Source organism: Camelus bactrianus, chromosome 4, assembly GCF_048773025.1.
Source record: "Camelus bactrianus isolate YW-2024 breed Bactrian camel chromosome 4, ASM4877302v1, whole genome shotgun sequence".
Classification (NCBI taxonomy): Eukaryota; Metazoa; Chordata; class Mammalia; order Artiodactyla; family Camelidae; genus Camelus; species Camelus bactrianus.
The window spans coordinates 73,589,725-73,607,471 of record NC_133542.1 but is presented as its reverse complement, the minus strand read 5'-3'; the positions used below and the strand labels follow the sequence as shown (position 1 = coordinate 73,607,471).

The 17,747-nt window shown below is 46.1% G+C and overlaps 1 protein-coding gene across 7 annotated transcripts in view; it reads left to right on the top strand.

Moving 5' to 3' along the window:
- RAPGEF1 (Rap guanine nucleotide exchange factor 1) overlaps positions 1–17,747 on the top strand; it is a 128,478-nt gene that overhangs the window by 52,750 nt on the left and 57,981 nt on the right. For 5 of the 7 annotated variants that reach the window (XM_074362441.1, XM_074362444.1, XM_074362443.1 and 2 more), the window contains 2 exons: positions 13,559–13,698; positions 14,310–14,423. In XM_074362441.1, coding sequence (XP_074218542.1) covers positions 13,559–13,698; positions 14,310–14,423 — 254 coding nt within the window. The remainder of the gene's footprint in view (positions 1–13,558; positions 13,699–14,309; positions 14,424–17,747) is intronic. The other 2 variants (XM_074362442.1, XM_074362445.1) reach the window with 1 other exon arrangement.

Below are 17,747 nucleotides of genomic sequence, written 5' to 3'. Positions count from 1 at the left end.
GCTGCTGCAAACAGCTCCACCTAAAGGACAGAGGTCAGGGCGGATCCGCTTCCTCCCGTAGCCGGGACCATGCATGCTGCGCTGTGCTGCGGCCCCGCCTGCCCTCTGCCCAGCGTGTGGGTGTGTTTACTCACAGTAAACTGTGATCTCTCTCTCTTGTCTCTAGAAATAAAACTCTGCAGAAATGACTAATTTTCATCTCTGGAAGGCTGTGAGGTCTGTGGTTTTAATAATGTCTATGTCAATTCCAAACAGTCATAGAAAAAGAATCCTTCCTTGGGAGTAGGCTGCCCTGGGGACAGGCTGACCTTGAGTGGTTCATGGCACGTGTTAGGGCTGCAGTTGCCTTGTCTGTCACGTGTGTGTGCGCACGCACGCACTCGTGCAGGGATTGAGGGTGAGGCCCCTGTGACTTGGTTTCCTCATCAGTCAGATGGTACTCAGAGTCCTTCTGCTCCGGTGTGAGTGTGAGGACCAGAGATAACTTACGGAGAACACCCCGACAGGGCCTGGCTTCCACTAGGTGCTTAAAGACAGGGGCTCCTGACTTACCCACCTGGGGGGGGCTCCAGGAGGGAGGCAGCTCTCAACTCCAAAGAGTTTCCTGTCCTCTCCTCATGTGACATCTGTCTGTTACTGACAAATTTTTTATAATATGAGTAAGTCTTGGGAAAACTTTTGCGTGGATTTATTCAGTGCCCTCCCTGACAGGTAGGGGGCGGGAGACTCCCCAGGAGCTCCTCCTCTCCCTGCTTTGTTCACATGTAAAAGTTTACTTACAGGTAGCCGTGGCTTCTTTTAAATCCTATGGGATACTTGAGTTACTAGATTCTCCTCTTCTTCTTTTTTTTTTTTTTTTTTCCCTTGTTGCGAGGCAGCCTCAGATAAAACTGTATCCAGCAGCCCAGGCAGCGTCACCAAGAGTCCAATATCTCTCTTCATCTCTGCTCTACTTTTTTTTAATAAAGCTTTTTTTTATTAAAGTATAATACACACTTAGAAAAGTGCTCAAATCATAAGAGCACCCGCTCAATGAATTACCTCCTCTATTTTAAAATTCTACCATGTTTAAAAAAATAATAATAATTGCCCAATTCAGAATGGTGGAATTTATCTTGGAACATTTGGGTAGCAGCAGATAACATGTGTTTAATGTCTACGAAGTGCCAGGACTGTGCCAAGTGACTTTACATGGAATACTTTATTAAATCCATGTAACAGTGCAGTGAGGCAAGGATCATTATCCCCATTTTACAAATGAGGAAAGGGAGGCCGCAGGGGCCAAACTTACCCAGAGTCACACTCATGGAGAGCATTTCACTTACACTGAGTTGCGGGTGGAATGGGAATAAGCCCAGGGCTGTCCTTGGCCACGTGTAGAAGTCAGTGTCACTCCTTTTTGCCCACATGTCATAGCAGTAGGACATGATGTCACTGCCACCAGGTACATCCTTGGTCCCTGCTGCCAAAGAAAATCAGTTTGCATTGTGGGATGCTGTGATGGTTAGAAATTTCTTCTGTTGTAACAAAGTCTGCCTCCTCTGCCCAGCATTCCGCCTCCAGGCCATGCCCGCCAAGTTTCCTCAATCTCCCCTCCCCGTGCCATTCTCTGTCCCTGTACCTGGTAGCGGTTAGAATGCGACCCTGAGGTACCTCCCTGTGGAAGTGTTTATGGGAGGGCCTCACAGCCTGAAACTCACGTGCTGCCCTGGAGCCCAGCCTGGGGGTGAGCGGGTCCGCGTGATCGCAGTCATTCTGCAGCTGCGAACAGCCTGCCTTTTCCAGGAGAGGCCAGGCAGCCTTAAAGACCTCAGCAACAAGGGCTTGAAGCACTGGAATCCAACCAGCCCAGGGCGCTTCTTTCCGGAGGCCAATGAACCAGCCGTTTCCCATTTCAAGGGCCTAGAGCTGCAGCAGTGCCAGAAACTTGTCCAGTCCAGGCAGAGACGTGCTAGGAGTGTAAGATCCACACCACGATGTGAAGACTTAGTATCAGAAAGAAGAGAGAAATAGTGGGAGGGTGTAGCTCAAGTGGTAGAGCACATGCTTAGTATGCACGAGATCCTGGGTTCAATCCCCAGTACCTCCATTGAAAAACTAACTAAATAAACATAATTACCCGCCTCTGCAAAGAAAAAAGAGAGAGAGAAGTATCTCATTAATAGTTTTTATTTAATTATATGTTGAAGTTATAATATTGTAGCTAATTTAGGTTAATTTAAAATCTGATACGGCTCTTGTTGTATTTCTGTTGGATGGTGCTGGCCCAGAAAGTCCATTGTCCTCTGGAGACCCCGGAGGGGAGGGGGACAGGTATGGTTTTCTCTTGTCTTTTCCCTGAAAGTGTCTTGAACAACATTCTCTTAACCCAGTTAACACAAACTGACCCACCACACCAGAGAAGGTTCTTGATTGAGCCATCTCTGACTCGTGTGTTGGCATTCTTCAGAGAATTATATTAAAAATCAGTATAAACCATGCCCCCTGCATCGCTAGTCAGATACTACTCTCTGGTGTTGGGTGAATGGAGTAGTTGTTATTGTTGCAGAATTCATTCATTGATTCTTTTGTCTTCGTGTTCACAATCATTTATTTCACTGGCTGTCGGTTTGGGGGCTAAGTGCCAGATTTCAAAATGAGTAAGATTTGATTGTCATCGGGGTTTCAAGGGCACAGGAAGCAGAAGTGCTTTTCTCCCCTGAACTCTGAAAGGTGGAAAGAAGGAAGGCAGTACGAGCTGGGAACCAAAATACTACCTTGATTTCTGATGAGGGCAGAGCTTGCTCTAAGAGCCAATTGAGCTTACTAATATCAAAACCCAAGATTAGACTAATATTTAAACTAACAGTCACAGCCATTTTGCACTTGTCATTTTGACATGGGAGACGTCAGAGAACATGCTTCCTGGGGGTGGCCTTTTTCCAAAGATATGCGTTTATGGGGCTGGCATGGTGTGGGGCTGGGAGGAACACACGAAGGGCACAGATTGTGTGGGGCCTGTAAGGCTCTGAAGGGCTCGCTGCTTTCTCTGAGTGAGAAGAAATGCTGCGGGATGGTATTGAGCAGAGAGAGGGGCAACGTAACAGAACTCACCTGTGACAGGGATCACTCTGGTTTCTGGGTCCAGAAGACTGTAGAAGGGCAAGGGGCAGGGGACCAATCAGAAAGCTGTTGTAGTGGTCCAGGTGAGAAGTGATGGTGGCTTGGGGCAGGTGATGGTGATGAGGTTCTGAATATACTGTTAAGGTAGGACAAAAAGAATTTGCTGAAGGGCTGAATGTTGGATATGAACCAGAGAGCATAGTTGAGAATTTTGACCTGAGCTACTGGAAGGGTGAAAATTCCTTTTTTACCAAGATGTAGTGACAGCAGGTTTGGGGAGGGAGTATCAGGAATACCGTTTTGGACTTGGCTTTGAGCTGCCCGTTAGACATCCAAGAGAATCACCAAGAGCTTGTGTGTAGAAAGAGACCAGTCAACAGTAAAGTGACCTGGGCCTCCTCTCCATCTGCACATATTCCCGGGGTTCCTGCCTGGTCTCTCGGCTTCCTGTGTCTTCCCTGTGCTGACAGCTCCCACATGTATCCCGCCAGCCTCCATCTGCCTTCTTAACTCAGGCCCATCTATCCAGGTTCCCCTGAATGGGGAGGCGGGTTCCTCAGTACTGGTACAGGGCCTGGCACAGATGAGATGAGTATTGTTTTTTATCCTTAGACTAACCTCATAAATAGGTGCTATTATTATTATACAAAACACATTGGTTCAGTCTTAGTTAAAAAATAAAATATGAAAATGAATATATGTATGTATGTATATGCATGACAGGGACCTTGTGCTGTACACCAGAAATTGACACATTGTAATTGACTAGACTTCCATTTAAAAAAAGAGAGAAAGGAAAGGAAATTATAGGATACCACTGTTACTTACCTTAAGTTGTTTGAATTTTCCAAACAATAATAAGCAATTAGGAAATATTTATTTACTGGTGATTTGAGATCATAAGAACAGCTACATTTATGTTGGCTCTGTTTTTTGTTTGTTTGTTTGTTTTTAGAAAGGTGAAACAAGAGCTTCCTGAGCTATCCACAGTTTCTTTCTGAGATGTTCAATGCAGAATTCTTTGGGAAGATAACTAATTCTGTACAGTTTATTATTAAGTATATTTGTTTCAGGGAATGGGATTTCATTAACTTTTAAATGATCTGTTCATCTAAGCCACGTGGGCTCATTTTTGGAAGAACATGAGACCTTTGTGTCTAGTTTATTTCAACTTTTTCTTCAAGTATACCATGTATCAGAAAAGTACCTCTGGCTTAAGTGTGCAGCTTGCAGAATTTTCACAAGGTGAACACACCAGCGTAACAGACTGATCAAGACTCAGACCTTCACCACTGCCCCAGAAGCTCCCTCTGTTACCGTCTCCCCTCAAGCATAACCACTGTCTTAACTCGTAAAATCATAGTTTAATTTTGCTTGTTTTCATGTTTATATAAGTAGAATCAGACAGAATTTACTTTTTTGTGTCTGGCTTCTTTCTGCACTTGTGGGGTGCGTCCATATGGGGTGTTCATTCTCACTGCTGCACACGTCCCACATGTGACGGTGAGACATACCTGCTCTCCTGCTGATCGGCATTTGGAGAGTGCTGCTTTGAAAATTCTTGTACGTGTCTTAGGATGAGTTCACATAGACGTGCTCTGGGGTATGTACCTAGGAGTGGGGTTGCCGGGCCGAGGGGAAGTACATGTTCTGCTTTCAGGGTCCTGGTTCGCCCTCTGCAGCAGTGGAGGGAGGGCATCCCTTGCACTGCATCCTCACCAGCACTGAGTGTTTCCTAGTTTTTCTTTTTATCCATTCTGGCGTGTGTGTAGTAGTGGTGCTTTATGGTTTTAATTTGTTGTTTCCTGCTGACAAATGGAATTGAGCACCTTGTCTGTTTATGTCCGTTTGGATTTCATCTTTTGTGAAGTGTCTGTTTCATTCTGAATCTATTTTTAATCCTTACCAGTTATGCAAGTAAAACAAAACTGGTGGCTCTGCCAAACGAGCCCAAATCCAGACTGAAGCCTGGTTCCTTCTGTGGGCGGTAGGCCCTGCACGCCAGCCTCTTTCCTGCACCCCACCTCTTCTGCCTCCGCCCGAGCGCCTCACTCTGGCCTAGCCCAGGCTGGCCTGCATCCAGCTCAAGGCGGCTGGATGGTGTCTTACAGGTTTTCCGTGCTCATGCCCTCTGGCCTAGCAGTTCCACTTCTGGGAGTCTGTCTCATGCAGGTGCGCAGGGCGGTGAGCACGAGGCTGTGCATCAGTGTGGTGTTGTTTGAAGAGCAAAAGCTAGGAACCATCAGTCAGGAGACTGGTTAAATGCGTTGTGGTCTGCCTTCAGCAGAACGTTTTTCAGCTGTTAACTGTGCTCACGTGGAACGGCGCCCACAGCATCCCGCTAAGTTAAAAAAACCAGTCAAAAACGTTCCAGCTCTGCCGGACGTGGGGTTATGAGGGATTTTCACTTTCTGTGTTATGTATTTTTGCAGCACTTGGATTTTTATAATGAAGTTGTTTTACTTTTGTTGCTAAAAAAAAGGAAAAGTTACACTTAATAATCCCGTTAGCACGGACAGCAGCAGCACAGCTCTCGGTGGAGCTCCTGAACAAATGGGCAGAAGGGACAGGCCTTCATGTCAGAAGAGTGAAACTCCAGGTACTATTTTCCCTCTGTTTTAACATGAATAGTTCTGTATTAAGTAAGAAAGAGGATCTTTCAATATGGAAGTTTTGGGAAAAATAGAACATGAGGTTACTTTCTGCTCTCCTAGGCTGGGGTTATTTTTAGCTTTTGCCACGCTGAGTGGCCGAGGCCGGGCGGTGTTGCCACGTCACGGTGATGGATGCCACTTACTGAGCATGTGCTGCATGTCAGGTCCTTTGCTGAATAAATGCTCCACACACAGGATCACGTTTCATCCTCACAGCAACCTGAGCAGGTAGATCCCATGGTTGTGCTTGTTCTGTAAGCGAAGAACCTTCAGCTCAGAGAGGGGAAAAGATTGTCCAAGTACAGGCCAAGCTCAAGTTAAAACACTGACGGCCTGACTCCAGAGCCCAGGGGCCACCTGCTCTGCCCACGACCTCTCACTCTTACTCTTGTCTTTCCCTTCACATGACATCTATAAAATTCCAGATAAGCAAACACACAGTTAGAAATCTGAAATCCGTACGTTTAGAATGATCCTCCCTAGTGCCCTAATGTCATTTCTCCACTCTAGTTGTCCTTTGAATGCATCTGGAAAGTGGGGGTGTGGGGTAAGTAAGCGGAATTGTACAACTGGAGCTTGTGTAGGCGGACGAATGGAAGCCCTCGCTGCGCCGCAGCTCTGCTCCCCGCACGCTGCAGGTACGAGAAATTAGCAGCCATGCTGTTGCTCAAGGTTGGCTGCAGTAACCTTGAAACTGCCTCACAGTGTTCTCCACCATGACCCTGACCCCTGTGGTCCCTGTGCGGGTGATATTTAGAGACTCCCCCTCATCCAAGGCAAAATTAAGCCCTGGCAGAAACCACTGCTAAGTTGGGATCCCAGCTGCTGCTACAAGTGACATTCGAAAGGCAGTTGATGTGTACATTTGTCAGCAACAAGCAGAGAGTGGTGTTCAGCCTGGTCAAGGGGCAGATTGAAAATTTAAGAATGGATTATTGACACCTGGCAGACTACTTGGAAGAAATTCATCTGGCTTTGGTGTGTTTTGTGTGTTGTTGAGACGTGATTCTGAGTGGGCTGCATGCCTCTCCTCCAGCCGGTTCTGCCTCTCTGGGTGGAGAAGGGCCTTCACCTGATGGCCAGGTCTGCAGCCTGGGAGGGGCGCCCAGGAAAGTGCCACTCTGGGTGACATCATAGCCGTTTCTACAGAAATGATTTGAGAGGTCATGTAGGCTCTCCTTCCTCTGGAAGAAATGACTAGCGGATTGGTCACTGGCAGCTCCTGACCCTCCTTGGTGTAAACACCTGCGAACTGAGCAGGGGTTGAGGTTCGTTTCCTTCGGCTCCATCTGTGGCCTTTGAAGTTGTTGCAGCAGATTTGCTAGAACACAGTAAGACACACCAGCTTATGGCATTTCCATGAGAAGGAGGGCTTTTGTTTCTTTTGTTTAGGTGTGGCCAGGTCAAAAAGTGTGCAGATCTGGCACCCCGGGGTGGGTGGGGGTGTGGAGCAGCTGGGATGCAGCCTAGCTGGTGGGGCTGCAGAGGGGCCGGACCACTTTGGAGACTCTCTGGGTGGTGTCCCTGAAGGTAGGTGTGGTGTGGACTCCATAGTCCAGCGGTTTCCGTCGCGGAAAGCTCTTGTGTGTGTTCTAGGAGACACGTACGGAAAGGTTCATAGCAGTGTTGTTTGTAGAAGCAGAAAAGCTGAAAGCAGCCCAATGTTCACTGACAGGAAAGCGGATAAATAAAACTGAATGTATGACAGAATACGCGGAATTTCATAGCACTGAAGATGAGAGCACTTACATAGACTTCAGCGTGGCTAATGTCAGGTCGACTATTAAGTGGAAAAGCTAGAACATAGGAATATTTACAGTATAACACCATTTACATAAACTCCGCAGACTTGTACATTAAACTGTAGTTACAGATTTAAACTATCACAAAAAGTAAGGGATGATAAGTGCGGGGCCAACTGACATCTTTCCAAGTCCAGCCACCCCCATTCCTGGGCTCTCAGATGTCTGCCTGGGATCCCTCAACAGATGAAGTACATTCTCTATTGGGCGTGTTTCCCCTAAGAAACTAATAGCCCCAGGTAATGCGTAATCTCACAATAGCTCCAGCTGGCTTGTTTCAGCCCCCCTTATCAGAGTCAAACCCCACCACCCTTCACAGACCCTAAACATCTTACCTCACCTACAACCAATCAGAGCCTTGTGCATCAGCTGATCAGGCACCTTGTGACCCGACCATATAAAACACCCCAACAGCCGGCCCTCGGGGCTCACACGGCACGCCTTGGCTGTGTGGCCCACTGTTGTCTATGGCAGCGCACCCCTAATAAACTCCTTTGTATTCTCATCCTTCTTCTCTGGTAAATTCTTTTACCAACCCGCGCATCACCATGTGACCAGTCCCCATTGTGCCCCACAACACCAAGCACAAAAATCAGAATCACGGTTACCCGTCGTTGGGAGGAAAGCTAGGGTTATGAGGGAGCCTGTGGGGCAGCGGTGGAATGGGTATCATTCTGCTTCTTGAGCTGTGCTGCCCAGTGTGGCAGCCACCAGCCACACGTGGCTGTTTAATTACATTTCCATAAAAGCTCAGTTTCTCCGTCACACTAGTCACATGTCAAGTGCATAACAGCCACAAGCGGCTGCATGTTGGACGGTGCCGACATGGGACATTTCCATGATTGCTGACAGTTATGTTTGGCAGTCTAGGTCTGTAGATGCATGGATTTGATTAATTCTCTAGAAGTTGTATATATGTCTGTATGAAATCTTTCAAAATGTTTTAATTTCAGTGCCAGATCTCTAAACACACACATAGACAAAATCTGAAGTGTAGCTTCCTAAGTGAAAAGTCTGGGAATAATAAGAGAGTGGTCCTGAACCCGACAGTAGTGTGGGAATGTCGCTTTGGCATTGCCCCCTCCCCAAGATGACCGACACACGTGAGGGAGGTGAGAGGAGGGGCAGGAAGTTGTGGGGGGGGTGTGCGTGCGCGCTGCTCTTGGCAAGATTTCCCTAACGTGGCTGCCACCTTTGCTTCCTTCCACTCTGCTGTCACTGGTCATTACAGTGCTTTATCAGCACTTGAATGCATAGTTTGAGTTACCTCGCAAGTCACCTGAAACCTGTGTTGCTAAGCTGTTGTTTCAAGGAAAAGATGACAAGCAGTCTCCAAGTCAAAATCTGCCCTAGTTAGCGCTGCCCTTGAGTTCCAGAGTTGAGAGTGGTTGTCATTACAAAGAACCTGCTTTCTCCACTTGATTTATCACGTCTCGTGCTAGAGATGGCTATTTTGAGGCTATTAAACACTCCAAGGAGAAAGATTTATTGTAGACATAACACTTTATTTAAATGCTGGTGTGGATTCCCAGCTGTGCCCCAGGACAGAGTAAAATCTCAGACTGTGCCTGGCAAAGCAGAGGTTTGGAGAGAAAGCATTGTAATGGACTTCCCGGGTTCTGTGTGCGCTCAGGTGGAGGTGCCCTTCCTTAGCCCCTGGTCACAACCAGGGGTTTTTGGAGGCCTCCATACCTTGTTTGCCTACCCTAGTTCTGCCGTGGTCATGAGGGCGGAGATACGAATCCAGTCAGCCCTGGAGCCCTGCGCCTACCCACACAGCAGCTCCGGGCAGAACACCAGAGGAGGAGGAAGCTGGCTCATCCAGCCCATGTCTCAGGCTCTTTGATCACCAAAGAAACCATGCATCCTGCCTGGACTTCCCCATTTGTAGCCACTTTTCTTGCCCTGCTTTCAGTCTTACTTGCCAGGGTGGAAGTCATACCCTAGCCTCTGACTCGGGAACCTGTCTGGTGAGGGATATGCTGTGACTTTAGGGATGCTGAGGCCAGCATCCAAAGGAGTGGGAGGGGGTCAGCAATAAAGGCAGTATGGAAGGAGGCACCAAAGAGGGAAGCTGGTTAACAGACTTAAGGCCAGGTTGAGACTTCTCATCAGTACTAAAGGAAGAGGAGAGGGGGATTTGTAAGACCCTCAGTTGCTAACAATCATGAGTCAAATGTTCAGTGCTGCAGAATAGCCCGATTCAGATCTATAAGCAGTGCGAATGAGAGTTCAGAGTTTGGCCAGCCTTGCTACTCATCCAAATCATATAGTTAGTTAGGTTAGCTCTCTGTATTGAGTGGGTGCCGTGTCCCAGCACTTGGATAACTACCTTATTGCGTTGTCCACAAGCAGCATCTCATTTAATCTACGTCACATCAGCCATCTCAAGAAGAACAATATTATCAGCCCCATTTTCCAGACAAGGGAAACTAAGACTTGGCGAGATGACATTGAAGTGTTTTAACCCAGATAATCTGACTACAAAGCTCACCCTTTTAACTGCTGCATGAATTATTAGACTGGCCACATCATTTTGAAGTGTAGAGAAGGAAGTATAAACTGTACATGTAACCCACCCTGCTGGGGCGGGGAGGAAGAGGGGAGCTGGAGAAATCTCACCGTCCCAGTTTACCTGCCTTGAATCCCAGGGATGACTGCAGCATGTAAGGACTGGAGCTGAGAGTTCCCCCGACTGCCCTGAGCTGTTCCAGGGGAGGAGAGGGGTGCACCAGCTTCCTGCGGGTTTGTGTCCCCCTTTGGGGCTCTAAGAAGGGCTTCCTGCAGTTCTGGCCAGCACACCGACAGCTGTGAAGTTGTGTGTGATTTGACTCCACTTGTGAACAAAGGTCAGACCCTGGCTTTTCTCTTTGGTCCAGAGTGCAGTGGGCGCCTAGATAATTTGCAAAGCACAGATCATTTATCTGACCCTGCCTGCCACCTGGCAGGTCTTTGACAAAAGAATTGAACTTCAGCCCTATTAAGTCACATGCAACACTAGCAGACAAAGTGACTGGCCTGAAATATAAGGTGCTATGTCATTTATTTGGAAGGTTTTTTTTTTTTTTTGTACTAAATTACTGGAAAAATTGAAAGGAGGAGTATTTGTTGTTTTAAAAATACAGATACTTCTCTTTCCATCACACAGGATTGTGATCTGCTCCCTAATTTTCAACCAGTGTCAAGTATTTTCTGTGAATTTCCGATGTGACCAAAAGAAGCAGTCCTTTTCATGGGGTATTTTTTTACTGGTTGGTTTGTTCATTTGTTTAATTCATGTTTCCTGAGCATCTTCAATGGACCAGGTACCGTGTTAGCACTGGAGATGCAGGTGTGAACAAGACGTCAACAGTCTTCAGTGAGTTTGCATTCTTGTCAGGAGGTAAACACATAAATAAAAAGATGGTTTCAAACACTGGAAAGTGCTTTGGTAAATGGCGAGATGCAGGAAGGCTGCTTATTGGTCGTTCTCTTTTTGAACACCTTCATTGAGATACAATTCGTATATCATACAGTTGACTCCTTTAAAGTGTAGAATTTAATTTTGTTAATAGTAATTCACTGGGTTGTGTCATCATCACCGGTTTCTAACGTTAGAATAGTTTGCCTCCACCAAAAGAAGCCCCATACTCACTAGCAGTCTCTCTCCATCCCTCCTCCCTCCCTTCAGTCTTAGGCAACTACTAGTCTACTTCCTGTTTCTGCAGACTTGCCTACTCTGGACATTTCAAACAAATGGAATGATACAACATGTGGTGTTTTGTGACTGGCTTCTTTCAAGATTTATCATGATGATAGCTTATCAGTACTTCATTTCTTTTTATTGCCTCATAATATTTCATTGTATGGATATACTGCATTTTATTTATTCACTCATGGACATTTGGACACTTGAGTTGTTTCTACCTTTCAGTTATTATGAATAATGCTCTATGAATTTTCATGTACAAGTCATGTGGATGTATGTTTTCATTTCTCTTGGGTATGTGCCTAGGAATAGAATTGCAGGGTTACTGTTTGATCTTCTGAGGAACTGCCGGATATTTTCCAAAGCAGCTGCACCATTTACATTTCCTCCAGTAGTGTAGGAGAGTTGCGATTTCTCCAGTCCTCATGAATACTTGATACCTTCTGTCTTTTTCATTGTATCTCGTGGAGATGGAGCGGTGGCTTATGATGGCTTGATTCGCGTTCCCTGACAGTTAACGGCGTTGGGCATCTTTTCATGTGCTTATCTGTAGGTCATCTTTGGAGAAATGTCTGTTCAAATCCTTTACCCATTTTTAATTGAATCTTTTACTGTTGAGTTGTAAGGGTTCTTTATATTTTCTGTCTGCAAGACCCTATCAGTTGTATGATTGGCAAATGTTTTCTCTCATTCTGTAGCTTGTCTTTTCACTTTCTTGATGGTATCATTTGTAGCACAAATATTTTTAATTTTGACAAGGCCCAGTTTATCTGCTTTTTTTGTTGCTGTTTATGCTTTTGGTGTTGTATCTCAGGAACTATTGCCAAAAGCAAAGTCACAAAAATTTTACCCCTGTGTGTTCTTCTAAGAGTTTTATGGTTTTAATGTTTACATTTAGGTCTTTGATCAATTTTGAGTTAATTTTTGTATATGGTGTGAGATAAGGGCCCAAACTCATTCTTTTGCATATTGGTATCCAGTTGTCCCAGCACCATTTGTTGAAAAGGACATGAATTCCCCATTGAATGGTTTTGACACTCTTGTCCGGGATGCACGGGTTTATTCTGCACTCTCAGTTCTATGTGTCAATCTGTATGCCTGTGCTTATGCTAGTACCATGCTGTCTTGCTTACTGTAACTTTGTGCTGGTAAGCGTTGAAGTCGGAACATGTGTGTCCTCTCTGTTTTTCTCTTCCCAGGACGTTTTGGCTCATTTGGGTTCCTTGTAATTCCATACTAATTGTAGGATTATAGTGTCCATTATCTTCAAAAACTTCAGCTGAGATTGTCATAGGGATTACATTGAATGTAGATCAATTTGGGAAGTATTGCCATTTTAACAATATTAAGTCTTTTGATCCATAAATGAGATACTTTCCATTTATTTAGATCATCTCTAATGTCTTTCAACAATATTTTGTAGTTCTCAGTGTCTAAGTCATGCACCTCTTACATTAAATTTAGGACTGAGTGCTTTATTCTAGTTGATGATTGTGAATGGAAGCTCTTTAAAGTGTCGTTTTGAAATGTTTCTAGCTACCGTATAGAAATAGAATTGATTTTGTGTGTAATCTTGCATATGATTCTACATATTATCTTGTGTCCTGTGACCTCACTGAATTTGTGTATTAGTTTATTAGTGGATTCCTCGGGATTTTTCATATACAAAATTGTCATCTACAAATAGAGTTAGTTTTACATCTTCTGCTCCAATCTGAATGGCTCTTATTAGCGTATCAGAGAACAAAGTTGAGTAACAGTCGTGAGAACGGACACCCTCATCTTGTTCCTGATCTTGAGGAGAAGCCGTTAGTCTTTCACTGTGTCCCAGAGGGTTTTGAACACCTCAGTTCGATTTCAGTCTCCACTGCCAACTCTGAATCCTTCCCCATGTTGCTTGTTGTAGTTCCTAAACCAAAAATGGAGAAGGTTGATTCCAAAGAGCCTTCCTTTCCAGTCCTTACATTCTACACTTCTGTGATTCTACTTTGGTATTCTTTCTTCTTAGCCAGTTCCTTTGAATGTTGGTTAAAGCATCAAACGAACTCTAGTAAGGACACTTGGAAATGTTTGCAAGTTCTTTTTTCCATCCCCATTTTGACTGCTTTTAACCTAACCTAGATGGAAGTTGCAAAAAATTGAAATATGCAAGCAGAAATGTTTAATTAGATCCATACTTCCTTTTTTTTGTAACTCTGAGCCAGGGGAAAAGATATGTTTGAGGATGATGGTTGTTTCCACGTAAGAAAGGTCAGTGAACCACCACTTCTTCCCCCTCTGCCTCTAACAGTCAGTTCCTTCTTTGTTTTCAGACTCTCAGCGTTCTCATCTCTCCTCCTTCACCATGAAGCTGATGGACAAATTCCACTCGCCCAAAATCAAGAGAACACCGTCAAAGAAGGGAAAACCAGCTGAGGTGTCTGTGAAGATTCCAGAGAAGCCTGTGAACAAAGTAAGCTGACTCTCTAGGTGTTTCTCCTGGCCTTCACCTGCTTTGAACAATGAGTTTGTTCTGTTGTTAAGTTCATTCCCTGGGGATTGAGCTTTCAGTACAGAACACCTGTTCCATAGCATTCCATGGTTCCAAGTGGAGCCTGCGGTGCCCTTGTGAAATATGAACCTCTAGGTGGTGAGTGTTTCTCCTGTTAATCAGAGTCAAGCTCGGTTGGCTAGAACAGTTCTTTTCCAGATGTGTCATCCTCTGGGCATTTAAAACAGCTCAGAGCATCATGTTCACACCTCAGGATGCTGCCACCCTGCCCCAGGGGGGCCCACCTTGCCCTGGTGCACGCACGTGCGTGTACACACACACACATACACACACACACACACACACAGGGAGATTTGTGCCGTCCAGAACATCCGTCATTCGGCTCTAGGGCTCAAACTCTGAAGCTTGCTAAACCCTTGAAATCCAGCCAAGATGTCCTCAAGCACCAGTAACCTCAGCAGGGCCAGTCAAGCCAGATGTGTTGAAACAGCTGTTGACTTTCACCAACCCCCTCCTTCAGCCTAAAACGGCCATTTCAAGCTCTGTAGGAATCCAGGTTTCCTCTCTTCCAGGAGGCAACAGACAGATTTCTACCAGAGGGCTACCCTATCCCCTTGGATCTGGAGCAGCAGGCAGTAGAATTTATGTCCACCAGTGCTGTGGCTTCCAGGTCTCAAAGGCAGAAGGTCAGTGTGATGTTAAGAACAATTGGGTTTGCCTTGCCTTCTACTGCAGAATCCTGGCCTATGGTTTTGGGGATGGAAAAAAAATCTATTGCAATATCATTGTGTTCAATTGGGTGGCAACTGTGGGCTTAATTGTTCAGGAAGCAATCCATGGGGCCTTGGATAAAAGTAAGAATTTATGCAAGTCCCCATGGTCTTTGGAGAGCTCTGTGCTCCATGGTGAAAGCTTGGGGTTTCTGGGGTTGGTCTGGGTGTGCTGCTTGGGTCCAACGGGTTCGGGGGAAGTGGGTGAGTCTCATCTCTAAAGACCAGCTGTTTTTTCCTTGAGTCGCCAAGATGACCTGGATAGCTGAGAAGGGAAGGGTGTCGGAAGTGTGAGACTCACGGGGTGCGGTGAGACTGCCACAGAACCACTGTGCTCAGAGCCAGGGCCCCTCTTGTGCCGCCTACGCTTAACCAGCCTTTCCCCGGCCCCGGGCTCGAGTGCTTTACACTCGTTCTCCTACTTAATTCTCATTATCACCCTGGGAGGTGGGCGCTTACTCTGCAGGAAAGGCGGCTGACTGAATCTGTGGGGATACTAAGCGTTTAGCCGAAGTCGCACAAAGAGTAGCGAAGCTGGGGTTTGAACACAGGCATCTGACATCCAGGCTGAAACTCCCGCAGTGCTACATTTACTCTTGATGAAAGCAGTTTATTTTTGAATATCTCACAAATCTAATGTTACTGCCACACATAACTAAACATAAAAACAAAATTAAACTCAGCAATTTAAAATAAAAACACGCTTTGTAGACAATTAGATCCTTAATCCTTTAGTGACTGTCCACAGTATAGTTCATAGTAGAGCTGTTGTCACAGCTGTCAATTTAATGCCACAAGCAAACACTACCCTATTAAGTAAACACATAATTCTTGAATTTTACAGTACATTTACTTATATTTTTATGTTGACCAGCAGAATATCTTAAAATTCCAGCTAAAAGTGGAAAAAACAGAAGTTTCAAACCCAGCCTTATGTTGAATAATCATTTTCCCTGCTCCGTCTGTTAACAAAAAGAGGCTGAAAAGCCAGAATGCAGCACAGTGTGTGCCAGGTTGATCTGAATTCCAGGTTGAAGATGAGTATTCAAGTGGGAGGTTTGGTCTGTAGCACAATTATTTTTTATTACAATCTGTTTAGCAACCTCTTGGAGCTGCGTTTAATATTAAACTCCAAGAAGAGGGTCAGTTGTCATCTCCTGCTAGTCCAGGCAGCCTGGGGTAAGGGGATGTATGACAGCTGTGTTCCGCTAGTGAACTCTGATAGGGAACTGTTTTTGCCGCTCACTTCCTAGAGTTTTCCCCCTTCTTCATTACTCCAAGAGAGGTCATGGGGGAAAATCTGATGCTAAAATACCCTTCCCTTTGTGGGGGATCCTGCAGACTCCGGAGGACATTTGTCGATGTGCACAGACATTTTTCGTTGTCACCACGGGGAGGCTGAAGCAGGTCCTACTGGCACCTGGTGGGTAGAGGCCAGCAATGCTGGTGAACATTGTACGATACACAGGACAGCCCCCCTCCCCCAACAAAGGATTATCTGCCCCAAAATGTCAGTGCCATGGCTGAGGAACTCTGGTCTCTAGGAGGGCGCTCTGGGTGTGATCTTCACCCAAGGAAGAATATTACCCGGGGTTTTGGTCATTGCCCTTTAAGAAGGGGTGAATTACTACGCTCTGCCCCAAGTCACCTGCATGAGACGAAGTGCATACAAACCCACAGTGGAGCCCACAGACAGGACTGGAAATGATGGGGAATCTGGCAAGGTGTGTGAACTTAGCCGACTCTGTTGGAGGAGTCTTACAACAGGTCTGTCATTTGCTGTCATCATTAATTACTACCTGTTGGCTCTCTTAGGACTTAGTATTTCCATAGACATTCTCGTTTTCCCCGGGTTACTACATGGGAAATTGCAGCTTGGGGGGACCGAAACAGATTCAGATTCATCTGCAGCTTACTGAGGGCTCTCTCTTTGCCCAGGCCTTGTCCTGAGTGATTTCACATGCTCTCTTATGTATCTCTGTATCCCTGTGACCATGTGCACAAGCTTTTATTATTCCCAGTATACAGAGCGTGGGCTGGGCCCAAGTTTTCTTAGTCAAAATCTATTTTCCCCTTAATGTTACGAAATACTCGCATGTGCATTGTCTCCCAGTTTCCCGCATCAGCCTCTGTAGATTGCCCAGGGCAGGTGGTACTCTCCCCATCTTGCAGGTGAGGAGCTGGAAGCCCCACAGTGCCTTCGGGTTGAGGCCTCCCCCAGCTCTGCTGGCCTCATGTCGTTTCCAGGCTTGTCTGCACCAGTCGTGGCACCTAATCCACAACAGCAGGGGCCGTGTGCAGGTGGATGCACCTGCCTCTCTGAGGTTGTGTGGCTGGGCAGCTGCAGCAGAGCCGCGGCCCGGGGTTCCCAGTTGGAGTGAGTGCTGGATCTAGGTGTCTCATTGTGAACTTTTCGACTGCTGGCTGCATTTTGCAAGAAGCCACAGTTGAACAGCTGAAGGGCTTGGGGAATGCATACCATTCAGAGGCCATTAATTCTGGGAGAGGAATTTGCTGGGGGGTTAGTAGTTGAAACCTGACTCTGCTGAGTTGTCTGGCTCCTTTATCACAGCCGGGGCAGCTTGCTTTTCGGTGGCTCATTTGATTTCTCTGCAAATGACAGGAAACTGCTCTTTCTGTTGTGAGGGGCCTTGCCCCTTTTGGATGCCTCCCATCTCTGGGTTAGCCCCTTTCTCCCTCGCAAGCCTGATGACACATTTTCTTAAGATGTTTCCCACTTCCTCCCCAAGTTTCATCATCTCAGGCTCCTGACTTGTCCTGATGTGCTAAGATGGCAGCGTCGTAGTCATAGTCCTCTTGCCAGACCAACCATGGTCACATTTAGTCACATGTGATGTCTGCAGGACACCATGATCCCTTCATCCTGAGGTTCCTCCCAGCCCCAAGTAGTCCGTGGCGAAGCAGAGAGCTCCTGTCCACGAGGTGGAGAAACAAGTGCCTGGCTCTTGGAAACAGACAGTAAATAAACAAACATGTCAAGTAGTGAAAAGAGAAAATAAAGTGAGGGCCAAAAGGCCACAGGGATGGGAAGAGGGAGGGAGTGCTCCTTCCTCCATTGGAGAATTCTATCTCGGTGGTCTACAGAACACTTGGGAAGTACCCCCTTGAGGGAAGTTAAGTCAGCTCTTGGAAAGTTGTCTGACTAAAGGAGCATTTACTTCTTGATCCCATTTATATATTTCTCTTTTATATCCCCATGAAATAAATGCTCCCACTATT